Consider the following 20,146-nt stretch of genomic DNA (forward strand, 5'->3'; position numbering starts at 1 on the left):
CAATTTTGACAGTTACCGTCATGCCGAGGGTCAGTAGTCTTGGTTACAGCAGCAGCAAAGGCGCTTGTGAATGTCTGAATGATGATGAGCAAAGGCACCTGGATTGCTCGCAATCTGAAGATTAGATTGCCATGAGCCCGGCACTGGCAGAAGGCGTGTGACAGCATGCTGAAGCTCAGAAAGCGGAGATGGGACGCGGCCGTATAGAAGAAGAGTAGTAAGTACAGCCCATGTATGTATTGTATCGTGAAGGGCGAGGGGGGAAAAGGATAAGGATATGCGTCGTCTCGTCTTTCTTTGGTGTCACTGTGTCACCACTAGTTACTCCTTGCGACCTTGCCCTTGGTGTGCCCCTCAAACAATGGCATCTCTCAAACCACGCGTGTGTTAACCTCTCTGTCTTTTTATTTTATTCTTTGTTTCCTTATCTTTCCTTACCTTTTCTTCCTTTCCTTTTGCCAGCAGCTGGCTTTTATAATGAATGAAAAAAGAATCGTAGCTTTTCAAAAGAATGAAGAAAAAAATCGTGACAATTGTTGGGGGTGCACAAATTTTAATCTATCTACAATTAGAAGCCGGCCACACCATACCATACCATACAGTGTATTGTATTGATTATAGTTACATGAATGCACCAACTTTTGTTAGAGGCGCAGGCAGCAGCGACTTGCAGAAGCCTTATTTAGTTCCAGGGTGTAAAGTTTTTGAAAGAATCTTTCTACATTTGAAGTACTAAAATAGACTAATCATAAAACTAATTACAGAACTCGTCTGTAAATCGCGATACGAATCCAATGAGCCTAATTAATTTGGCGTTAGAGAATATTTACTGTAGCATTACTGTAGTAATTTAGCGTCTAATTACAGCCTAATTAGGTTCATTAGATTCGTCTCGCTATTTACAAGCAAACTGTGCAATACATTTTTTATTTTGTCTAGATTTAAGTCTCCATGCAGGTGCCGGAAAAAAATTTTGGAATTTTGAATTATGCAACTAAACAAGGGCTTAGAGCAGAGCTGGAGTATACCATACCATACAGTGTATTGTATTGATTATAGTTACATGAATGCACCAACTTTTGTTAGAGGCGCAAGCAGCAGCGAATTGCAGAAGCCAGAAGACAGAAGCTAGCTGGAGGTTGGAATAGTGTGAGAGAAAAATAATATTATGTGGCTGGTGGCCGGAGAAAAATTAGAAAGAAACACTGTAGCACGGGAGAACTGCCCGCCAGCCGAACACAGTGAGTCTGGAGTAGTATGTGTTAGCTTCTTGTTACCTCGTGGTGCTGCTGTGCTTGTTCCCTGATGGAAACAAGGTTGTTCTTGATCTCAGTGCAGATCCTTCCTTCCAGTAGGCTGACCGGAACCCACAGCTTGGGCTCCAGCTCAACCAGGTAGGACAGTGTGGTGTGGTAGTGGTATGAAGAATCAGAATCAGAATCAGAATCCGAATCTGCTGGTGGACCCTGGTGGTGTTGTTCCTGGACGACGGACCATTTCCCCTGGAAGAGCTTGAAATCGCCGTCGATCATGGTGAAGGCGATCTCCCTCCGGCGCGCGCCCAGAGCCTGAGCCTCGCCGTCGGCGGCGGGCAGGAACTCCATGTCCCCCTCGTAGCAGTCGATGGTGCCCTTGGCGTTGAACTTGAAGCCAAGCGCCAGATCCTGCTCCCCGACCTGAATGTTGATTTGTTGTGGATTTTGTTTTATATATTACAGTTTTTTTCGAATGGAGATGGAATGGAATCGCAACAAGGTAAGGTAGGCAGCCAAGCCAACCTGGTAGATGCGCGCGAAGCCGTGGGCTTGGTCAAGCAGGCGGCACTCGGAGAGACCGGGGATGAAGTCGGCGAGGCCCTCGTAGTCGGTGAGCGTGGCCCAGACGGCCTCCAGCGGCGCGTCGACGCGCACCCTGGCTCGCACCAGCCGCCGGTTCCGCTTCCCCACCACGCTGGACACCTGGATCTGGAAGCCGATGGCGTCGTCCCGGTCGTCGGCGAGCGGCGGCGGCGGATCGGGCGAGGCGCCTAGGGTTCGCGAGGAGAGCCTCGGCGGCGGGGCAGGTGCTGCTGCAACAGCTACTGCTGCTGCTGCTGCTGCCGAGGGGTAGATGAGGCGGAGGCTGCTGACGCTGAGGCGGCTGCTGCTGCGGTACAAGTACAAGAGGGCGTGGGGGGAGGCGCAGCACGCCATGGCCGCCGGAGCTGGAGCTTGGAGTGGATGTGGATCAGGATGGATGATCTCTCTTGGTCTTGGGCCGTGCAAACAGACGTGCAGTGAATGTGGGCCGTGCAAGTGCAAGCCATGAGATTCGAGTTTCTGCGGCCTCTGGCAACCAATCTAGATGGAGGGCCCCCTCAAAAAAAAATCTAGCAACTTGTTCGGCTGGCTGGCTGATTTCGCGTGAGAGGAAAATACTGTTGCTGGCTGGTTGGCTGGTGGCTGGGCTGATTTTGCGTGAGAGAAAAATACTGTTGTGGCTGGCTGAATCCGCCAGCCGAACAAGGCATAGACGGAGGGACCAAAAGGCAAGCCTCTGTTGGGCTAGTTTGTCAATTTTTCATGTTAAATCAACACCAGTTATCAACTAGCTAGTATTATTCATCTCTCACATTAAATCAAACAGCCGCCCGCCACAGCTCTCCACTCCTCCGGTGCAAACAGACGTGCCGTGCTCCCTTCCAAAAGCAGGACGCCACACACACAAAGAAAGAAGAGCAAAGGAGGAAGGGGCACATCAAGAGGAAGAAGCATCAGCATAAGGAGAGCACCACAAATACACTAGTACTGATTGCCTTGATTTGGCTTGGCTGCCTGCCTGTAACACAAACACAACCACAAATACATGGGTGTCGTCAATTGTCGCCGGCGCGGTAGTGGTGGTGGGACTGGGAATGGGAAGCCTGCTGCTGGTGGTGGTGGTATCCGTATCCGTATGCGTATCCGCTGCCGCCGCTCTTGTTGCTGGGCACCATGCCCAAGGGGACGGGCATGGAGTGGTGGTACTGGTACATGGGCGGCGGCGCCGGCACCTGGTGCGGCTGCGGCTCGTGGACGAGGCTGTGCGGCACGGGCGTGGAGGCGAAGATGTGGTCGGAGGCGGAGGGCCCCTCGTTGGAGAGCCCCTGCATCCGCTTCACGTACAGCCGGTACTTCTGCAGGTGGCTCGCCACGTTCTCCCGCGTCAGCCCTTCCACGTTCATCAGCTGCATGATCGTCTTGGGCACCGCCTTCTTGATCCCCAGGTGCGCCACCACGTCCACGAACCGCTTGTGCAGCTGCGGCGTCCACACCAGCCGGGGCCGCTTCGACGAGTTGTTGATTGCGTCTGCTGCTGCCACCGCTGCTCCTTCTCCTCCACCTCCACCTCCTCCTACGAAGGGCTGGAACGACGACCCCGACGACGCGCGCCGCAGCCGCGACACCGTGGCCGCCGACGCGCGGTGCACGTCAAGCAGCGTCCGCCCGGGCTCCGGCGGGATGCGGAAGGCGGCGGCCAGCCCCGGCGGGACCAGCGGCTGCGAAAGCGGGGTCAGCTCCTCGCCGCCGGGGAGGCCAGTCTCCCACTCCATCACCCGCTCGTCATCGGCGCCGCCCAGCAGGTCCAGGTCCAGGTCGTAGTCGTCCGCCGCCTCCTCGCCCATCCCCGATCGATTTCAATCCAATAATCGATCGATCCAAGGCCCAAATCAACCCATCAAGGGGCCAATTTCTTTCTTTCTAGTCCCCGAAGGCTACTGCCGGCGGCCGGAGGAGACGAGGGGGGCGGGGGGCCGGAGGAGAGGAATGGGGGAAGACGATGAAAGATATTTCTTCGGCTGGCCTGGGCTGTGCATTTAATAATGGCGGAAATGGGAATAAAGAGCAAAAGCGCAGATCAGGATAGATCCACGTGGACCGCTCCCCCCGATACCATCGCCAGCCGTCCGATCCGATCCGCTGCAACCAAGAGATTTCGTCGAGATGCGCGTGATCCACGTCCACATCCGACGGCATCTATTCCATCTAACATGATTTCAATTAGGTACCTCTCAAACTGTAATCACCCTGTTCGGCAGGCTGGAGCTGGAGTTGTGTGAGAGAAAAACACTGTTGCCTGGCTGGTGGCTGGAGGCTGGAGCTGGAGTTGTGTGAGAGGAAAATACTGTAGAGGCTGGAGGCTGTCCACCAGCCGAACGGGGTGAATTTCACTTCTTGACCTCCAAATCATCCAATTGCCTTGTACTCCTTCCATTCAGTTATGATAATTAGCTATATTTTCACATGGCACAATAATAAAGGGCAGCAAGTATACTTATCAATCCATTAATCACGTTAACAATTTCTCTCTTTGTTTCTGCAATTACTTGGTGAGACTTCTCGTTTCCGACGATTATTAATCCCGAGGCGCGCACGTCCGGCCAGAGTTACTGCAAAAAGGAAGCCCAACGAACTACTTCGCGGAAACTTCTAGGCGCTGATTAATTACAGTGATCAAAACTGAATTTTTTCAATTTTAAAAATATATCTATCATAACTGAATGGAGATGAAGGGAGGAAGTAGAGCAAATCATGTAAGGTAAATTAGGAATAGAAGTAGATAAAGAGTCAACAAAGAGCAACAAAAAGTAGGCATAGTACATCAGAAGAACATGTAAATGTCGAACACCACATGCAGAATGAAAGTAGGCAAAGAAACAACAAAGATAGGGAAAGTTACACCATAAGTTTTTTATAAAAAAAATAAGAAGAAAAGTTCACCAGGAAGACAATTCATGGCAAATGTCTCATGCAAATAGCTTATTTTGCTAAATAATAAGATTCAAGTACAAGCACGATGTAGATAGAGTCAGCAACATTTTATAGAATTTTCATGACAAGATGCTAATGGCTAACACGAAAAACAAACCTTTCTAACAATAACAAACATCATAAGAAGGAAAGAGAACCATGAAACAACACCCCAAAAGCTTTCCACTTACTAGGTGTCCAACAATGGACTTGACAGTACATAAATCGATAGGTAATAATTGCAAAACTTTACATATCGGCTAAATTTTGAGATCCTTTACCACACCAAACTATGAGTGGACGAGATGAGAGGGGAAGTCGGGAGAGGATAAGACACGCGGGGCCTATGAGGCCTGGAGGGAGCATGACACTAGCTTTCTTTACTACGTGCGCGACTCTCCTATGCCTGTTGTGCCACGTGCCCTCCACGGAGCGGTTTATGAAACTGCAAAATGCGGACAAGCGTGGAGGGGGCAGCTATCTTTAAGAAACTCGGATTCACTGTGCTTTCCTTGCTACTCTTCAAACTAAAATGTTGGGTCGAACACCTATCAAACAAAAAAAGTGTTAGGCCGAACATATATACTCCACTGTATGGGCCCAACAAACTCTATCTTTCCTCCCTCAGCTATTGCAAAAGTTTGATTTTCATCTCTCAACTACAAAACCGGGTATTCAACGGTTTTAAGAGCGGTTTTACTTTGTTTCTTCATGGATTTTTTTGCCTTATCTCTTTTTTCACTCAATTGAGGTAGCAAACATGGTTCAAAATCATGAAAATTGACATAGTGGTATATGATAGTACAATCCAATTTTGCAAATTTCTGAAGTTTAAACCCTAAGAAATCCAAAACTTAAAGTTTTTAAGAGAGAAAGAATTCAAACTTTATTGAGATTTTAAGGCATCAAGATGAGCTTCATCTTTGACAAAATTGAACTGTGGTCAAATGCTTTGCTTGTCCTAAAGAAACCTGTTAATAAGATAAGGCCCGTAATTTGATTTTAAACGGGCCGGGGTGAATGCAAAAGTTGACATGTCAACTCCTGAAAATAAATAAAATTATAGCCTACTATAGGTACAATATATATAGTATAGGACGTGGCGTGGATAAATAATGTTAATAAGAGTATATTAATTATGAAGCACCTGTGGATCGGACTCTAATTGGGCTGGGCCAACAAAGCACCTGGCAATCAGATATTCAGATCACACATCCAAAAGAGGGGCCTGACATCACATGGCCTGCTAGGTGCTTATTTTCTCAGGAAACCAACCATACATACTCTCTGCAGTATAATTAAGATTAGAATAATCTCCGATGGATTAAGCAATGCAAGCAACAGTTCTGCTGCTGTTTGCATTGCTACAACAGCATGCATGCAGCTACCCCAAACAAGTAGGCATTCTGCTTCCAGCTCTTGTTTGTTAATTGCCCTCTTAGCTTTAAGTTGTTTCTTCACTGGGCGCCCGGCCGGGGACCATAGTGTAATGCTACTACGTACGCCTTGCTTAGCTCTGCTTGCATTGCTGCTGCTGTTTCTTGTACAAGTACAGCGACAACATCTTCATCATCCATCATTGATCATCTTCTTAGTAAGGCTGATGGAGGGACGGACGCCCCACTATCTAGCTAGCTGCTTGTCTGCAAGTAGGACCACCGCTCAGTCGTCAGTATCACTAACTAACTACAATTGCTATCGATATCGGCTTAATTTGCATTGCAGTGCAAGAGCTCCGAAAGGGTGCCGGGGCATTGGTACTCGATGGTGTGAAGTTTTTTCCATTTCAATGTAAACCACGATGAAACGAAATGCTGTAAAATGTTTTCACATTACCCGGGCCGGTTGGGGCCATCATAAATGAAATTCAGGTGGGGATCCTCCCACGTTCACCCTTCAAAAAAATTTGCATTGCAGTGGTCCAAATATATACTGTAACCACATTTTGCTTCTGATCCGATCCGTGCGTGTGTGTACATACATACATACATACACATTGAAGATTCTGCTGTTGACTGGTCGGTCCTCGATCATCGTCTCTGCTTCAGCTAGCTTGCTGGTCATCAATGCCATGGGCGCGGCGGAGGGGGGACAAAACAAAGAATGAACGAATGAATGTTGAGTCATCATTACAACTTACAGTATTATATTACTTGAGTAACAATCAACAAACAACTTGTTCAATTCTCCTTGCTGGTTTGGTTCTCAGCCTCTCAGGGGAATTGAAGAAAATAAAGGGTCACACACAAAAATACTCCAGCTAAGAAAAGAAAGAAAAGGATATATAGATATATCCAGTCCAGTCCAAGGGGATCAAAACTACTAAGATAGATGGATCATATATATCTTTGCTGCCAGCTATTGTAATGTATTCCATCAGCTAGCTAGCTTAGCTCCCCTTGGATGGATGTATGGATATATGATTCCTCTATAATACTAGTATATATATACTTACTATATGTACATACACAAATTAATTAATTAACCGGCCAAAGAAACAAGGAAAAAACACTAGTCCGATCCGATTCAGGTAGGAATTGAAGAAGAAAAAATGGAACCTCCATGGAGGATTATATTCTACTAGTCACTATTACTTGTAGTACAGCTAGCTAGCTAGGTCTATCTGATTGCATTGTCTACGTACGGCCGGCTAGTGGTCGCGCCAGCAGACGAGCATGGAGACGCATCGGCGGACGATGTAGAAGCGCGCCCGGTGCTCCTTGACCGCCTCCACGCACTTCTTCTTGGACAGCCGCGACGACTGCTGCCCAGCTCCTTGCTGCTGTTGTTGTGCTTGTGCTTGTGGACAAGAAGAAGAAGAGGAAGAGGACGAGCTGCTGCTGGTGGTGGCAGTCCTGGTGCTGCTCACGCTGGCCGAGTAGCTCCGGCTGAGCATGGTGCTGGTGCCGGCGGCATCCATGGCGTGCGGCCTGCCGGATCTGCTCCGCCCCTTCTTGGACAGCTTCCAGTACTTGTCGTCCCCGCCGGGCGGATCCATCCTCCTCCTCTGCTCTCTGGCTCTCTGCTCTGCTCAATCTGCTGTGGTGTGCGGTGCTATCGGGTGACTTGAGCTAGAGATGTGGCCAGTGGTACAGCCTAGCTCCCTCTCTTCTAGCTAGATTTATAGAGCGTGCGAGCGCTCGATGGTACGAGAATGAATGAATGAATGAGGAGGAGGCCGGAGCAGTGGATGAATCGAAGGAGAGGAGGCGAGTATGGGGCGGCCGGGGGAAGGAAGTCACAAGTCAGGATGGATGGCTCGCACTCGCACCTGGGGCCTCCTTGTCCCCTTGAGCCAGGTACAGTAGTACAGTACACGGCGCGCGGTGGTAGGGCTAGCAAAACAAGCGATGACGCAGCAGCTGAGCGGAGCTTCCCACTACTAACCAGAGAGAGTACCAGACTGCCAGGCCGCCGTTGGATGAGCGGCGGCAATCTCGAGGGAAGGACGACCAAGCTGTCCATGCAGCGGCAGCAGCCTTTATTGGTTTTGATTTTGAAGCAGAGCAGAGCAGAACGGTGGTTGCTTGGAGCCAACCAACCAAAGGTATTCTTTCGCACTCCTCTAAAAATTCCATTCCGTCTGTTCTTCTCTTGTGTTCACTCACTCCAACGTTGGATGAAATGAAAGCTACTGTTGCTGCTGCTCCGATCCATTTTCGAGCAACCTACCTCTCAAGTCCCCCATGAACCATCACATGATTGCATTACATTGCATAGCCTTCCTCCCCGGCCCCTTGTTATTACAATGTACCCTAGCTCGACCTGCGGCCTGCCTGGATGATGGTCAATCAGCCATGTGCATTACTACACTACTAGTAAGTGCGTCCGTGCTAACATCACGTCTAAGCAAAGAATGCAGTAATAGGCTAATAGCTAATAGTTTGCTCATATGCCGTTGCAAATTCAATAGCTATAAAGTATTCCTTTATGGTATAGAGTGTGCCCATACTAATACTGTACTACGGGTGCATTCAGACATACAAAAAATAATATGTGATCCATAGTTCAAAACGAGAAATACATATATGTTTCACAAAAACAATTGTTTATTTTTCTAAATTGAATAAAGTTGTTATGTTTGTCTTGCATTCATACCGGCCCGGCCGAACAATTGTTTGAGTTTGCAAAATAAAACTTCTCCACAATTGTTTGAGTTTGCAAAACAAAAATACCTGAAAAAACTATCCCAAGCTGTTTCTTCCTCTTCTCTATCTCTTTTGATCCGGCCGAACAATCTCTCACTCTCTCTTTCTATCTTTTCTTTTTTTTCTCTTCCAGCCGGCCCAACTGCTTCCTCCCTCTCTTTTTTCTTTCGCCCCTACTCGGCCTGTGGACCCATCGGCCCACCATCCTCTCCCTGAACCACCTGTCAGACCCTCCTTCAACCTCATGCCGCCCATCTCCCCACCGCAGCGCCGCCGAGCTCTCCCCCCTCTCTTGCTTCCTCGCTCTCGTGCTCTGCGGCCGCGCCGCTGAGCATCGCCGCGCTGCGCCGTCGATCACTCAGCCCCGCACGCCCGCGCCCACGACCTCTAGGGTTTGGCGCGTCGGGGCCTGTCGCTGCTCGCCCCGCCAGCTTGTGGAGCTTCATCGGCCGGAGGGAGGCGCGGCAGTCAGACATGCGGCGCGCTGCGGGTGGCGGGGTTCTGAGGGCCGCGGCGTGGCTGATTGAAACGGAGGGCGTCGACGGTGGACGTGTTTGCGGCTCGGCGGGAGATCAGAGGGCGGCGGGAGGGGGCGGATGGTTGCGGAGTGGCAAGTGATTGGAGCCCGCGCGGGGGATTGTAGGGTGGGTGGGGGTTCGAGGGCGGCGGCGAGTGCCAGAGTAGAGCTCGACAACGGGGTTTGGTCGCTTTGGGGCGGCGATCGCATTGTCGATGAAGTCGAAGAGGCATGGGCTACGAGGGGCGGGAGGTGGAGGTGAAACAGATTTCCTTTTTTGTTTGTCGCAATTCAATTTGAAATGTGGGCGCCTGGTGGAACCGAACTGCGGTCTTCCGGTTCCAGAGGGGTGCTGCGACGGTGGATGCGCCGCCCGCGTCGAAGTCTGGCCGGGGTGCGTTGAAGCCTCGCAATATTGGGTGTAGGGATGGCAACGGGTATCCATGTACCCGCGGATACCAAACTCAATGGGCGCGGATACGGGTTTCAGTTTGTGCCCGCGGGCAGGGGCGCGGGTACAACTATAAACCCAACGGATATCTTCATACGGGTTTGAAAAATTGATACCCGAATCCACAAACCCGCAAACAATGACTCTTGTGAAGTATTATGTATAAGATTAGTTCATTTATTTGCTAAGATTTATTTGTTTCATAAAATAAATGGTGTTGACATGTTGCTTATTAAGTTATAATTTATTAGGGTTGAGATATAGAGGTGCACATTGATATATTAATATTTACATGCTATTAAAATGTGCTTGTGTGCTTGATTTTCTAAAGTTTGCGGGTATACGGCCGTGCCCGCGGGTATGAGGGTATCCGCAGATAGCGGGTACATGTATTGTTTCCTACCCGTTGCGGGTTGCGGGCACGGATGTTAGCACGCGGATACGGGTTTATAAAGTTGATATCTGCGCGGATTTTACCCGTTGACATCTCTAATTGGGTGTCGGATGATGCACCAAAAAATCAGCACCGTTGATTTGAAAGGATTCGCTTTGGTGGGTACTCATAGTCCGGTTGTCTCAGCAGAGGACAGATCACAGGGTGGTTGTAGCAAAGTTTCCATTGATGCTTTAGGGGATGATGAGGTGAGATTATTATTGCTCCATTGTTTGCATATGTCGTCTGCTCGTCATGCTCTCACCACTGCTCTGTTCCTTCCTGTAGCTGTCTCCAGTCCAGAGTATTGTATATTCTTTCACCCTCGGCCTCAGCCCCCAAACCTTCATTATTCACCATCGTTCCAAAACCAACGAAAGAAAGGAGACATGGGATGGCCCAAGCCCAATGCACTGCAGCAGCTTGTAACATTATTAAGCAACTGACAACAGTATTATATCGGAAAGAAAATCAGAGCTGGATCGCCATGATAACCTAGTTTAATAATTTCCAAAAGGCTAGATGGAGCCCATGTACAGTACGGTACAGCTGCTGCTACTTGGATTGGACATCGAGACCTTCCATTCCATTCCATATCCTCTATGTGGTCACATAGGTCAGAATTTATCGACCACCGAATCGGCCGATGCGACGGTCAGAAATAGTTGGGATGTAAATTTTGCATAAATTTTTTTGAACTTTGGTGAAATTAACCCTAATCCATGGATGGCAATTTTACAAAAAAAAAACTCTGAACTTTGTGAATGTCAAGTTTACAAAATACTCCTGAATTTTAACGAGATCGGCACGCACTCTATTGACGGTTGCATAAATTTTTTTGAACTTTGGTAAAATCTACCCGCAGTCCATGGATGATAGTTTTGTAAAAAAACCCAGACTTTGTGAATGTTAATTTTACAAAATAGCCCTACAACTTTAACAAGATCAATACGCACTCTACTAATGCCAATTTTATGAAAACCCTCCAAACTTTGGCAAAACCAAAAGGACCCCTGAACTTTAAAAAATCAACACGCACTCTATTGATGACAATTTTCGGAAACCCCTCTAAATATTGGTGAAACCAATCTGCACTCCACGAACATCAAATTCACAGAAAACTCGTGTATCGGTGACGGGTTGAATCGCCTCGCACATTTACACATTGCATATATCACAATATTGACACTTATGATGATTGCCACACATACAAGCTTTCTCGCTACGAATGGACGATCCATAGACATATTTCAACTGTCCACGTCTCACATACTCCCTCCGTCCCAGAAAGACCGCAATTACAGAGTTTGAATTTTGTCCCAAAAAGACTATTTTTGAAGAAGATAATCATTTCACGTGGAACCCACTTGTCAAAGTTCTTGCCGTGTCCTACTCGCACTCTATAAAAAAAGGGGTTTTTTGGATCTATACCATTACAATTAGCGCAGTTTGGAGATATACCATTACTATTTGTAATACTGTAAATGTACCACTATAATTTCACAATTGTTGGAGAAATGTCATTACATGCCTCTTCGATGTGTTTATAAAAATTTTTGGACCAAAATATCCTCATCTTCAACCTCACATCTCTATCTCATTTAAGAATGGCAATGGGTCGGGTTCGGATCAGGTGGAAATCCATCACCAAAACCAAACCTGCGAATACCCGAAACCCGAATGGATACCCGAAACCCGTGGATAAATATACACATATTCACATGTATAAACAAGAGGCAACAAATAATAAATATTTTCATGAGTCAACTTTTAATAAATTTAATAGTTAGTAAACATGTTATCATTAACATATTATAAAATATAAGTTTTAATTTCAAATAATTTATTTCGGATATCCATTGGATATCCACGAGTGGAAACCAAAATCCGAAACCAAACCCAAACCCGAACCTGAAAACTGTGGGCGAAAAACCAACATCAAACCCGAAACCCGAAAAACCGAAACCCGCGGATACCCGCACCAAACCCGATCCACTGCCATCTCTAATCTCATTTGCCCCATCCTCTCTCCAAATCAAAAGCTACATCACATCGCCATGTCCACCGCCTGTGCGTGCGCTCGCGCACGGGATGCTGGCTGGTCGCTCGTGCGTGGAATTTTTTTATTTTAATCCTTTTTAATCTAATATTTTATAAATAACCCGTACCGATGTAATTTTCGAAAAGTAGCCCTTTTGGTCGCGCCAAGTTACGTGGCGTGACTCCCTGAAAGGTCACGCCACATGCTTTGGCGTGACCAAGCTGCCACACTGGCACACGCGTGATGCGGCGGATGACGTGGCAAGGCGGAGTTGCGCCACATGCTTTGGCGCGACTGAGTCGCGCCATGCGCTGTGGCGCGACTCAGCCGATTTTGACTCGGCCCACCGAGAAACCCTAGTCCAATTCCTCACTTCCCTATCTTCTATCTTGTGTCAAGGAGCACCCGGGGACACGGCCGACCGCCGCCCGCGACCCACCCAGCCGCTCGCCACCTGCGGCCGCCGGAGCACTGCAGCAAGCTCCCCTGCCCGCGGCCGGCGTTGCCACCCGCCCTGCAGCCGCCCCCCACCCGCGGCCTGGCGACCGGCCCCCGGCGCCCTGCACCCGCGCACCCCCTGCGGACCGGCCGCCGGGGCCCTGCACGGCCCGCCCCCTACCACTGCCATTGCGGAGCACCAGCCGCTGCCATTGCCGCCTCCGCCAGGGCCATTCGTGCCGCCGGATCCAGATCCACCCCTGGTTCCCTCGATTACATATGTGAGTACGAGGATTCTAGTTATTCCATCTCAAATTTCCAGTGCTCATGCTTGCTTATACCTACTACTTGCTAATAAATTATCAGAATGTTGGTAGTTGCTACTATGGCTAAACCTTATTTTTCTCAATCTTCCATTTCAATTTTCCAGTGCTCACACTACAAGAAATCCATTGATCCATGACGAATTTTTTGTGACGTTTATGAACATCGTCATAAACAGGCAAGATCTATGACGATTTATGAATTTTCGTCACAGATTTGTAAAAAGCCCATATGGGCTCTAATTTGGGCTTAGTTTCCATGACAAACCTCTGAAAACGTCATAAAATGAAAATAGAAATCATCACGAATTTGATATGGTGCTCAAACCATAATGGTGATAAAGAAAATACGTTATAGTTTAACATGAACGCATGAATTAGCGTAAGACTAAATTCATATATGCATCCATTTTTAGCCCACTCAAATCATCATTTTTCTATCATCCTTATTATTTTGCCCACTCAAATCATCATTTTTCTATCATCCTTATTATTTTGCCCACTCAAATCATCATTTTTCTATCATCCTTATTATTTTGCTAAAGGCCCATTTATTCTCATCATTCTTGTGCCACCGCAGGCCCATTTATTCCCTTCATTCTTGTGCCACCGCAGCCTAGGCCCAACTCCGGCCTTTCTTGACTCGGTCCACAGCAGAAAAAAATAGGATAAAAAAAAAACTTGGCGCACATAGAAATCAAACTCATTACCTCTGTCTACGACAAAGCAATCCAACCACTGCGCTAGGCATTTGTATGTGTTTAATTAGCAGGAAAACACATTTTCTTCGGGCCTCCTCTCTCTCTCCTCCATGCTGTCTTGCGCCACCCCGTTCTGCTGCAGTCCTGCACCAAGCCCAGCTGCACGCTGCAGCAGGAGGAGGAGGAGGACCAACTGAAAAAAGCACCAGCGGAGGGGGAAAAACACGCTGAAAGGAAGGAAGAAGAATCGAACCAGGGTCTTCTAGGTAAGAATCAAGCGCCCTTCCACCATGCTACGCGTCCATTTGTGTTGGAGTTTGGTATTAGCCTATATATTTACTTACTTTCTCATTTGCGGGCCCATACGTGAAGAACACATGTGTAGTTTGTCTTTTTCTTTTAATTCGGAATTAAAATTTGTAAAAAGTATTTGTTTAGATAATGCTGGGTGCGGGTTAGAAATACATTCGGGCATCATATTTTTGCCGGTTTTTTATTTCTGGCTGAGCTAAAAAAACAGAAGGAACGGGGGTACGAACCTGCGACCATCTGCTCATCAACGGCTCCATGTACCACTGGGCTGCACATGTATTTGTGGATTCTAAGTGACAAAAATATATAAACATCTGCAACAAACTCGATTTACTTGATAAACATATTTATTGTTCATCTTTCTCTTTTTGAAAATCGTACCAAAATTTTATTTCAAGATTGAACATACGTAACAGGATTCTATAGCAATTTCTAGAATTTTTCTAGAAGTTTTTAGATATTATTATCATTATTTTATATTAAGGTTGCAAGTAGAAGTTGGAATTATTCCTATCAAACATTTAAAATTTTCTTTCATTTTCATAATATGCGCTATAATAGAACTGAGATGCTTAAAATATTTTTTTAGATTTTTTAGATATTATTAGAGATAATTGTAGTTCAAATAGTAATTACTTTTAATAAACATGCAGAAATTCATTTAAATGGTAGAAAATACCAAATCTGTTCAAAAATTCTTAAAACTCCTACATGGCAACGCAGATGTCATTTATTACATGTAAAAACTATATTGGGATCTATAAGATAGATGGTTTTACAATTCACTTCACAAGATTATCTTAATTTGATATTTGAAAATAGAAAACTAACTTTTTCGCACAACAAGTGGCAATGTGTATCAACAAATACTAATAAGAGAATAAAGGTAAGATTTTGTCCAAAATTGAGGTATATATGAACAAGTAAAGACTTTAGGATGTTTAAATTTCAAAGTTTGAGTTGAGTTGTGTGAAACAATATAAGAGATACATCCATTTTGTGAACAATGTATATTTTAATTTTTGCAAAATCAAATGAAACTTTTATCTCAAGCTTAAACATCCATAAAAGGATTCTATGGCAATTTCTAGATTTTTTTTGAGAAGTTTGAGATATTATTATCATTATTTTATATTAAAGTTGCAAGTAGAAGTTTGAATTATTCCTAACAAACATTTAAAATTTTCTTCCATTTTCAGAATATGAGCTATAATAGAACAGAGACCCTTAAAATATACTTTTGTATTTTTATAGATACTATTTGAGATGCTTGTAGTTCAAATTGTATTACTTCAAATAAACTTGCAAAAAATCATTTAAACCATTGAAAATAGTAAATGACTTATAAAATTATCAAAAAATTTACACGACAACTTATATGTTGTCTATTATATTTAAAAAATATATTAGTGCATATTAGATAATTATTTTTATGTGTTACTTCATAATGGTGCGATAAAATGATAAAAAACTTTAAGTACAAAAAGTATGTACAAGGCCTGTTTCAGCCTACATGGCCCAAATAGCCCTGCAGCGCGTGCGCGGCCCAACCCGACCTGCCCCGCAAACCCTAATGCAAGCGCATTGTGAGCCGTCCGATCAGATCGGATGACCACGAATTGTCCTGGCTTCATATAAAACCGAAGAGCGCTATCGGAGGGGGCGACCTAATCCTTTCACTCACTTTCTTCTCTCGGTCCGAGCCGCCGCCCTTCACGCGCTGGAGCACCGCGGCTCGAGGCCCGACCGCGTCCGCCGCTGCAACGAGCTTGCGTCGCGCTCCATCCTCATGGTCTGCGCCAACCCGACTGCTCTACGCGCCGACTCGGGGCCACGGCCACTGGCCATGTGAGGCGCTGGCGCATGGTCCCTGGGCGCCGCCGCAGCCGCATACCCCGTGGGCGCCGGCCGCTCGCGCGTGGGCAACGGGCGCCAGACACAGGCACGCGTGCCAGGCATCTGCGTCCTATGGGGCGGTCCCTCTGTACAATGGCGGCCCTGGCCGCCGGCCGCTTCGTCGAGTGCTGTGCGCAGGTGAGATCTGCCTCCCTTCCGTAAGATTCAGAAATGGGACATATGGAGCCGTCGAACTCTTGATTCGTCATATGGGTAAAGCTCTCTCTCTCTATCTCTCTCCGATTTGTTTACTGATGTCCTCCAAATCGATTTGGTTTCAGACCTAGGGAGCGCCGATGCGTGTGGCTAGCTTTTCTAGCGCCAAGGTAAGGGCATGTGAAAGCTACTCGTTGGCCAAAGGATTAGTATGTGTATTTGCATCTGATAGCAGGATACTAGCTAATGCTGTATGCGACTACTAGCACAATTACTTAGCAAAAATCATTACCTAAATTATTCGTTGAATGCTCTGCTAGTACTGATGACCAATAAGCAAAGAGATGAAATCTTAAGTCTGAGATCGTAAACTGAAACAAGGTTGCTGTGTATATAACTTCACCTTAAGCTTGCTGGTGTTTAACTGGAGAATACTTAGAGCTACTAAAATTGTGATTCCAGTTAAAATGTTTCATATTGGTTTACTTCATTTAAATTAGTAAGTCAGATCTTAGAGCAATAACGTTTTCTCTGACTGATAATTGCATTTTTGGGTAACAATGTCTTATTCCTATTCACGGATTGCAGTGAGGGAATGGACTAATGTACAAATGGTTTTGGAGGAGGGAAGTGCTGTTCTGGGTTTGCTGTTACCGACAAAGGGAAGCAACGCCTTCTATAGGCTTTAGGTTAGGTAATTGCTCTCCTCGCCTGCATGTTTTGCTTTTTATTGCTCCTTTCTATTCCTGAAAAAAATATTTGCAAAGAACACTTGACATTCATGAATGTTGAAATAAAAAATGTTTGTCTTCAATTTACTTTGAAGAGACATGTATGTCCGTAACTACCATCTTTCTTTTAAGCAGCCAATCTTTTTGATTCCCTGAAATTCTCAAAATCTAACTATGCAGTGACATTAATTTCTGCAGGTGATTTAAAGGGTGAAGTGGCAATTAGAAGAGAAGAGAAGTCTCGCAGAGAAGAAATAATCATGGCTAGCCAAATATGCTGCCACAACACTCTCATCAAAACTGATAGGTGGTGAAAAAGAATTATTTGCTTCCTTAGTTGCTGCTGCTGATTCATACTCTTGATGAAACCTATCTTTTGTTGTTTCTGGAACATTTTGTTGTCTTTGATCCTGCAATGTTATATTGCTAGTTCTGATACATGGAAAAAATTGTATGTGATCCATTATTCTGGTGTAGTGATGCTGGGATGCTATTGATATGAGGTTATAATTTGGGCTGTAATTGATTATTGTGACTTCTGGGCTGGAATTGTTGTTTTGGTAAATGGGCTGTGTGAAAGCTGAATTTTTTCCAGTACTATTCATGCTGTGTAAATGAGGCCCAAATGGGCTGTGTAAATGAGGCCCAAATTGGCTCACGTGCCTGCTGCCACATCACTGTCCATGTCAGCATCTATGTGGTGCCATGTCATCACCACTTTTCACGTCACTGCTACATCATCGATCATGTCATTATTGCTATCCACGTCATTGCCATGTCAGCAGTCATGTCATCTTCCATGTTATTATTGTGTGACATGGCAATTGAATCTGTGACGAAAATTATACTGTTCATGACGTTAATTTTCGTCATAGAAAACGGGTTTGAGTTGGGCTTCGGGGGCCCGGGGACATTCCATGACGGTTTTAAAACATCATGGATCAAGCAATCTATGACGAAAATTTAAGAAACGTCACGAGGTGTGATTTATGACGCTCAATACATGACGTTATTTGAGATCGTCATAGATACTGTTTTATGACGGTTTTTCAGTGATTTGTGACGAAATTCAATCGTCATGGATCAACAGATTTTTTGTAGTGTCATTTTTCCATCAATGATTCTAGCCTACTATGCCTAAACCTATTTTTTCCCTGGGCCATTGCTATGCTTTGGAACTTTGAAAGGGCCAGGGTTGAGTCATGAGTGTGAACCTTTGAAACATTCATGAACCATGACCACAACATGCAGCTACATTCATGAACCAATGTTCACAGTACAAGTCTGACGAAACAAAGGGATTGCTTATTATATATTACTTTTTGTATGTAGATGGCACAGCACCCACGCTACCCTCTCCTGGAGATGCATTACGATGAGCGACACCGTGACAAGATACAAGAAGAGCGTACGCAGGTGAACTTGTGTTAGTTTTTATTTTTGTCAAGTCATTAATTTTATTTTAGTTGATTATAAAGTTCATTGATATTTTTGTAGGTTTTGAAGCCTCTACGCCCCCGCCTTCACAAGCCTTTGCGGTGGGACGATAGGTACGCACCGTACCTAAAATGGGCTGGATTCCTCCCGTTGGCGTGGCTAGTCAAGGAGGGCCTCCACGGTATGGACAATGCAGCTTTAACAGCTCTGGTGGACCGGTGGAGGCCTGAGACACACACATTCCACCTTCCCAGCGGTGAGTGGCAATGCTATTTGTGCTTCGTATAGATGGTAGACGCGTAACTGGTAGCATCTGTCCAAATGGATGGAGAGAAAGAGTGGAGCTGTTGTTTGGAGTGCACCCACCCGAACCACCGGAAGACACGAAGGATAAGAGGCCTATGGGAGTGACCTCAGCTTGGTTGACACAACATTTTGGTACACCACCTGGAGCGGATGCTAATGGCGGGACGGTTGCTAGGTTCGCTCGGGCATGGCTATGGCATTTGATCGCCGGGTTTCTATTTCCTGATTCGAGCGGGAACACAATCTCATGGATGTGGCTAGAACTAATTGGTCAAGACTGGGACAACATTGCCACTTTCAGCTGGGAGAATGCAACACTTGGGTGGTTGTACCGTCAGCTGTGTGATGCTTGTAGGCGGAGCAAAGATAGTGCAAATCTTGGTGGTTGTGCTTACCTATTGCAACTGTGGATGTGGGAGCGCCTTCCTGTTGGCCGGCCGAAGCGTTATGCTCATGGAGTAAGTATTTTATTTGTTCATTACTTTTGCATTGTTGTTGTTAGGTTTGGGTAATCTTCAAAATTCGCTAATGTCATTATTTATTGTTATATCTAAGGTTACGCCATTATACGAGGGAGAGGCTGTGGCTACAGTGGGTTGGTTATGGAACAATATTGGTACCATGCACGGTAATCCAGGAAGGCGGTACATAGCCTACAGCAATGCCCTTGATTGTCTAAATGCTGCACACGTAAGTCTATAACCACCCCCTCTACCGCAATTCATGTAATATATAGTCCTCAATTTGTTGTAATCATATTGAACATGTTGTATTAGGTTGAATGGCAACCATACAATCGCATGGAGGTGGAAAACATGAATCTTAGTCTGCAATGCATGAGGGATAATGAATACTGGCGCTCAGTTTGCCCTCTTATTTGCTATTACATTGTTGAGTACCACCTTCCAAATCGGGTGATGCGCCAATTTGGAATACTTCAGTCTTGTCCGCCTGAGTATATTAATACTAGCCATGAGTTGCACAGGTATGATTATTTATTTTCTGCAATCTCATTCTAGGAAAAATATTTGCATGTTTTGCAATTACATTAATTCTTGCATACATTATATGTAGAACTGATCGACGGAAGCAGCAGGGTGCCAAAAATTGGGAGGAGAAGCACCTTGCATATGTGAATGCTTGGAATGGTCGAGGCAACAACATTGTTTATGGTGGCCCTGTTCACTGTGAGGCCCAGTTCAATATATATTTGGACTGGTTGAAGCAAAACACACGGCTAAAGCTCAAGGCTGCATTGGACGATACCCACTTCGAGGATCTACCTTCGGACCCCGAAGATGTCTTTGCCGAATATGATGCTCACACGAGAATGGGTACGCAGCCCAAGCGAGGACCCTTTGAAGACTACATTGTAAGTTGTAGTGCACAACACCTAAAAATATTGCAATGTCCTACATCATTATGACCTAACTTGTTAAGTTGTTTGTAGAATTTTTATGGCCAAAAAATGGCATTCAAACTGAACT

The 20,146-nt window shown here is 45.8% G+C and overlaps 3 protein-coding genes and 1 long non-coding RNA gene across 7 annotated transcripts; 1 reads left to right on the forward strand and 3 right to left on the reverse strand.

Annotated features, from left to right (window-relative positions):
- Nucleotides 1–579: 579 nt before the first annotated feature.
- Nucleotides 580–2,323, reverse strand: LOC120673901. Of its 2 annotated transcripts, XM_039954943.1 has the most exons (4): nt 1,779–2,323; nt 1,278–1,676; nt 1,124–1,221; nt 580–678 (listed from the first exon to the last, which is right to left on the reverse strand). In XM_039954943.1, exons 1-3 carry the CDS (start codon nt 2,190–2,192, stop codon nt 1,129–1,131), a joined length of 906 nt encoding a protein of 301 aa, XP_039810877.1. In that variant the 5' UTR covers nt 2,193–2,323; the 3' UTR covers nt 580–678; nt 1,124–1,128. The 2 variants fall into 2 exon arrangements, with proteins under 2 accessions (XP_039810877.1, XP_039810876.1); XM_039954942.1 differs by lacking the exon at nt 580–678 and having other exon boundaries at nt 1,007–1,221.
- A 256-nt stretch (nt 2,324–2,579) lies between these two features.
- LOC120673902 (transcription factor PCL1-like) lies at nt 2,580–4,227 on the reverse strand. Its single transcript, XM_039954944.1, has one exon. It carries the CDS (start codon nt 3,641–3,643, stop codon nt 2,855–2,857), a length of 789 nt encoding a protein of 262 aa, XP_039810878.1. The 5' UTR covers nt 3,644–4,227; the 3' UTR covers nt 2,580–2,854.
- Nucleotides 4,228–7,034: 2,807 nt separating this feature from the next.
- LOC120673903 lies at nt 7,035–8,015 on the reverse strand. Its single transcript, XM_039954945.1, has one exon. The coding sequence runs from the start codon at nt 7,765–7,767 to the stop codon at nt 7,420–7,422; it is 348 nt and encodes a 115-aa protein (XP_039810879.1). The 5' UTR covers nt 7,768–8,015; the 3' UTR covers nt 7,035–7,419.
- A 7,800-nt stretch (nt 8,016–15,815) lies between these two features.
- On the forward strand, nt 15,816–17,516 carry LOC120674227. Of its 3 annotated transcripts, none has more exons than XR_005675028.1 (4): nt 15,816–16,242; nt 16,311–16,355; nt 16,774–16,879; nt 17,115–17,516. It is a non-coding gene; the product is annotated as an uncharacterized LOC120674227 (long non-coding RNA). The 3 variants fall into 3 exon arrangements; XR_005675027.1 differs by having other exon boundaries at nt 15,816–16,167; XR_005675026.1 differs by lacking the exons at nt 15,816–16,242; nt 16,311–16,355 and having other exon boundaries at nt 16,498–16,879.
- The last annotated feature ends 2,630 nt before the right edge of the window (nt 17,517–20,146 follow it).

Source organism: Panicum virgatum, chromosome 5N (assembly GCF_016808335.1).
Source record: "Panicum virgatum strain AP13 chromosome 5N, P.virgatum_v5, whole genome shotgun sequence".
Taxonomy (NCBI): domain Eukaryota; kingdom Viridiplantae; phylum Streptophyta; class Magnoliopsida; order Poales; family Poaceae; genus Panicum; species Panicum virgatum.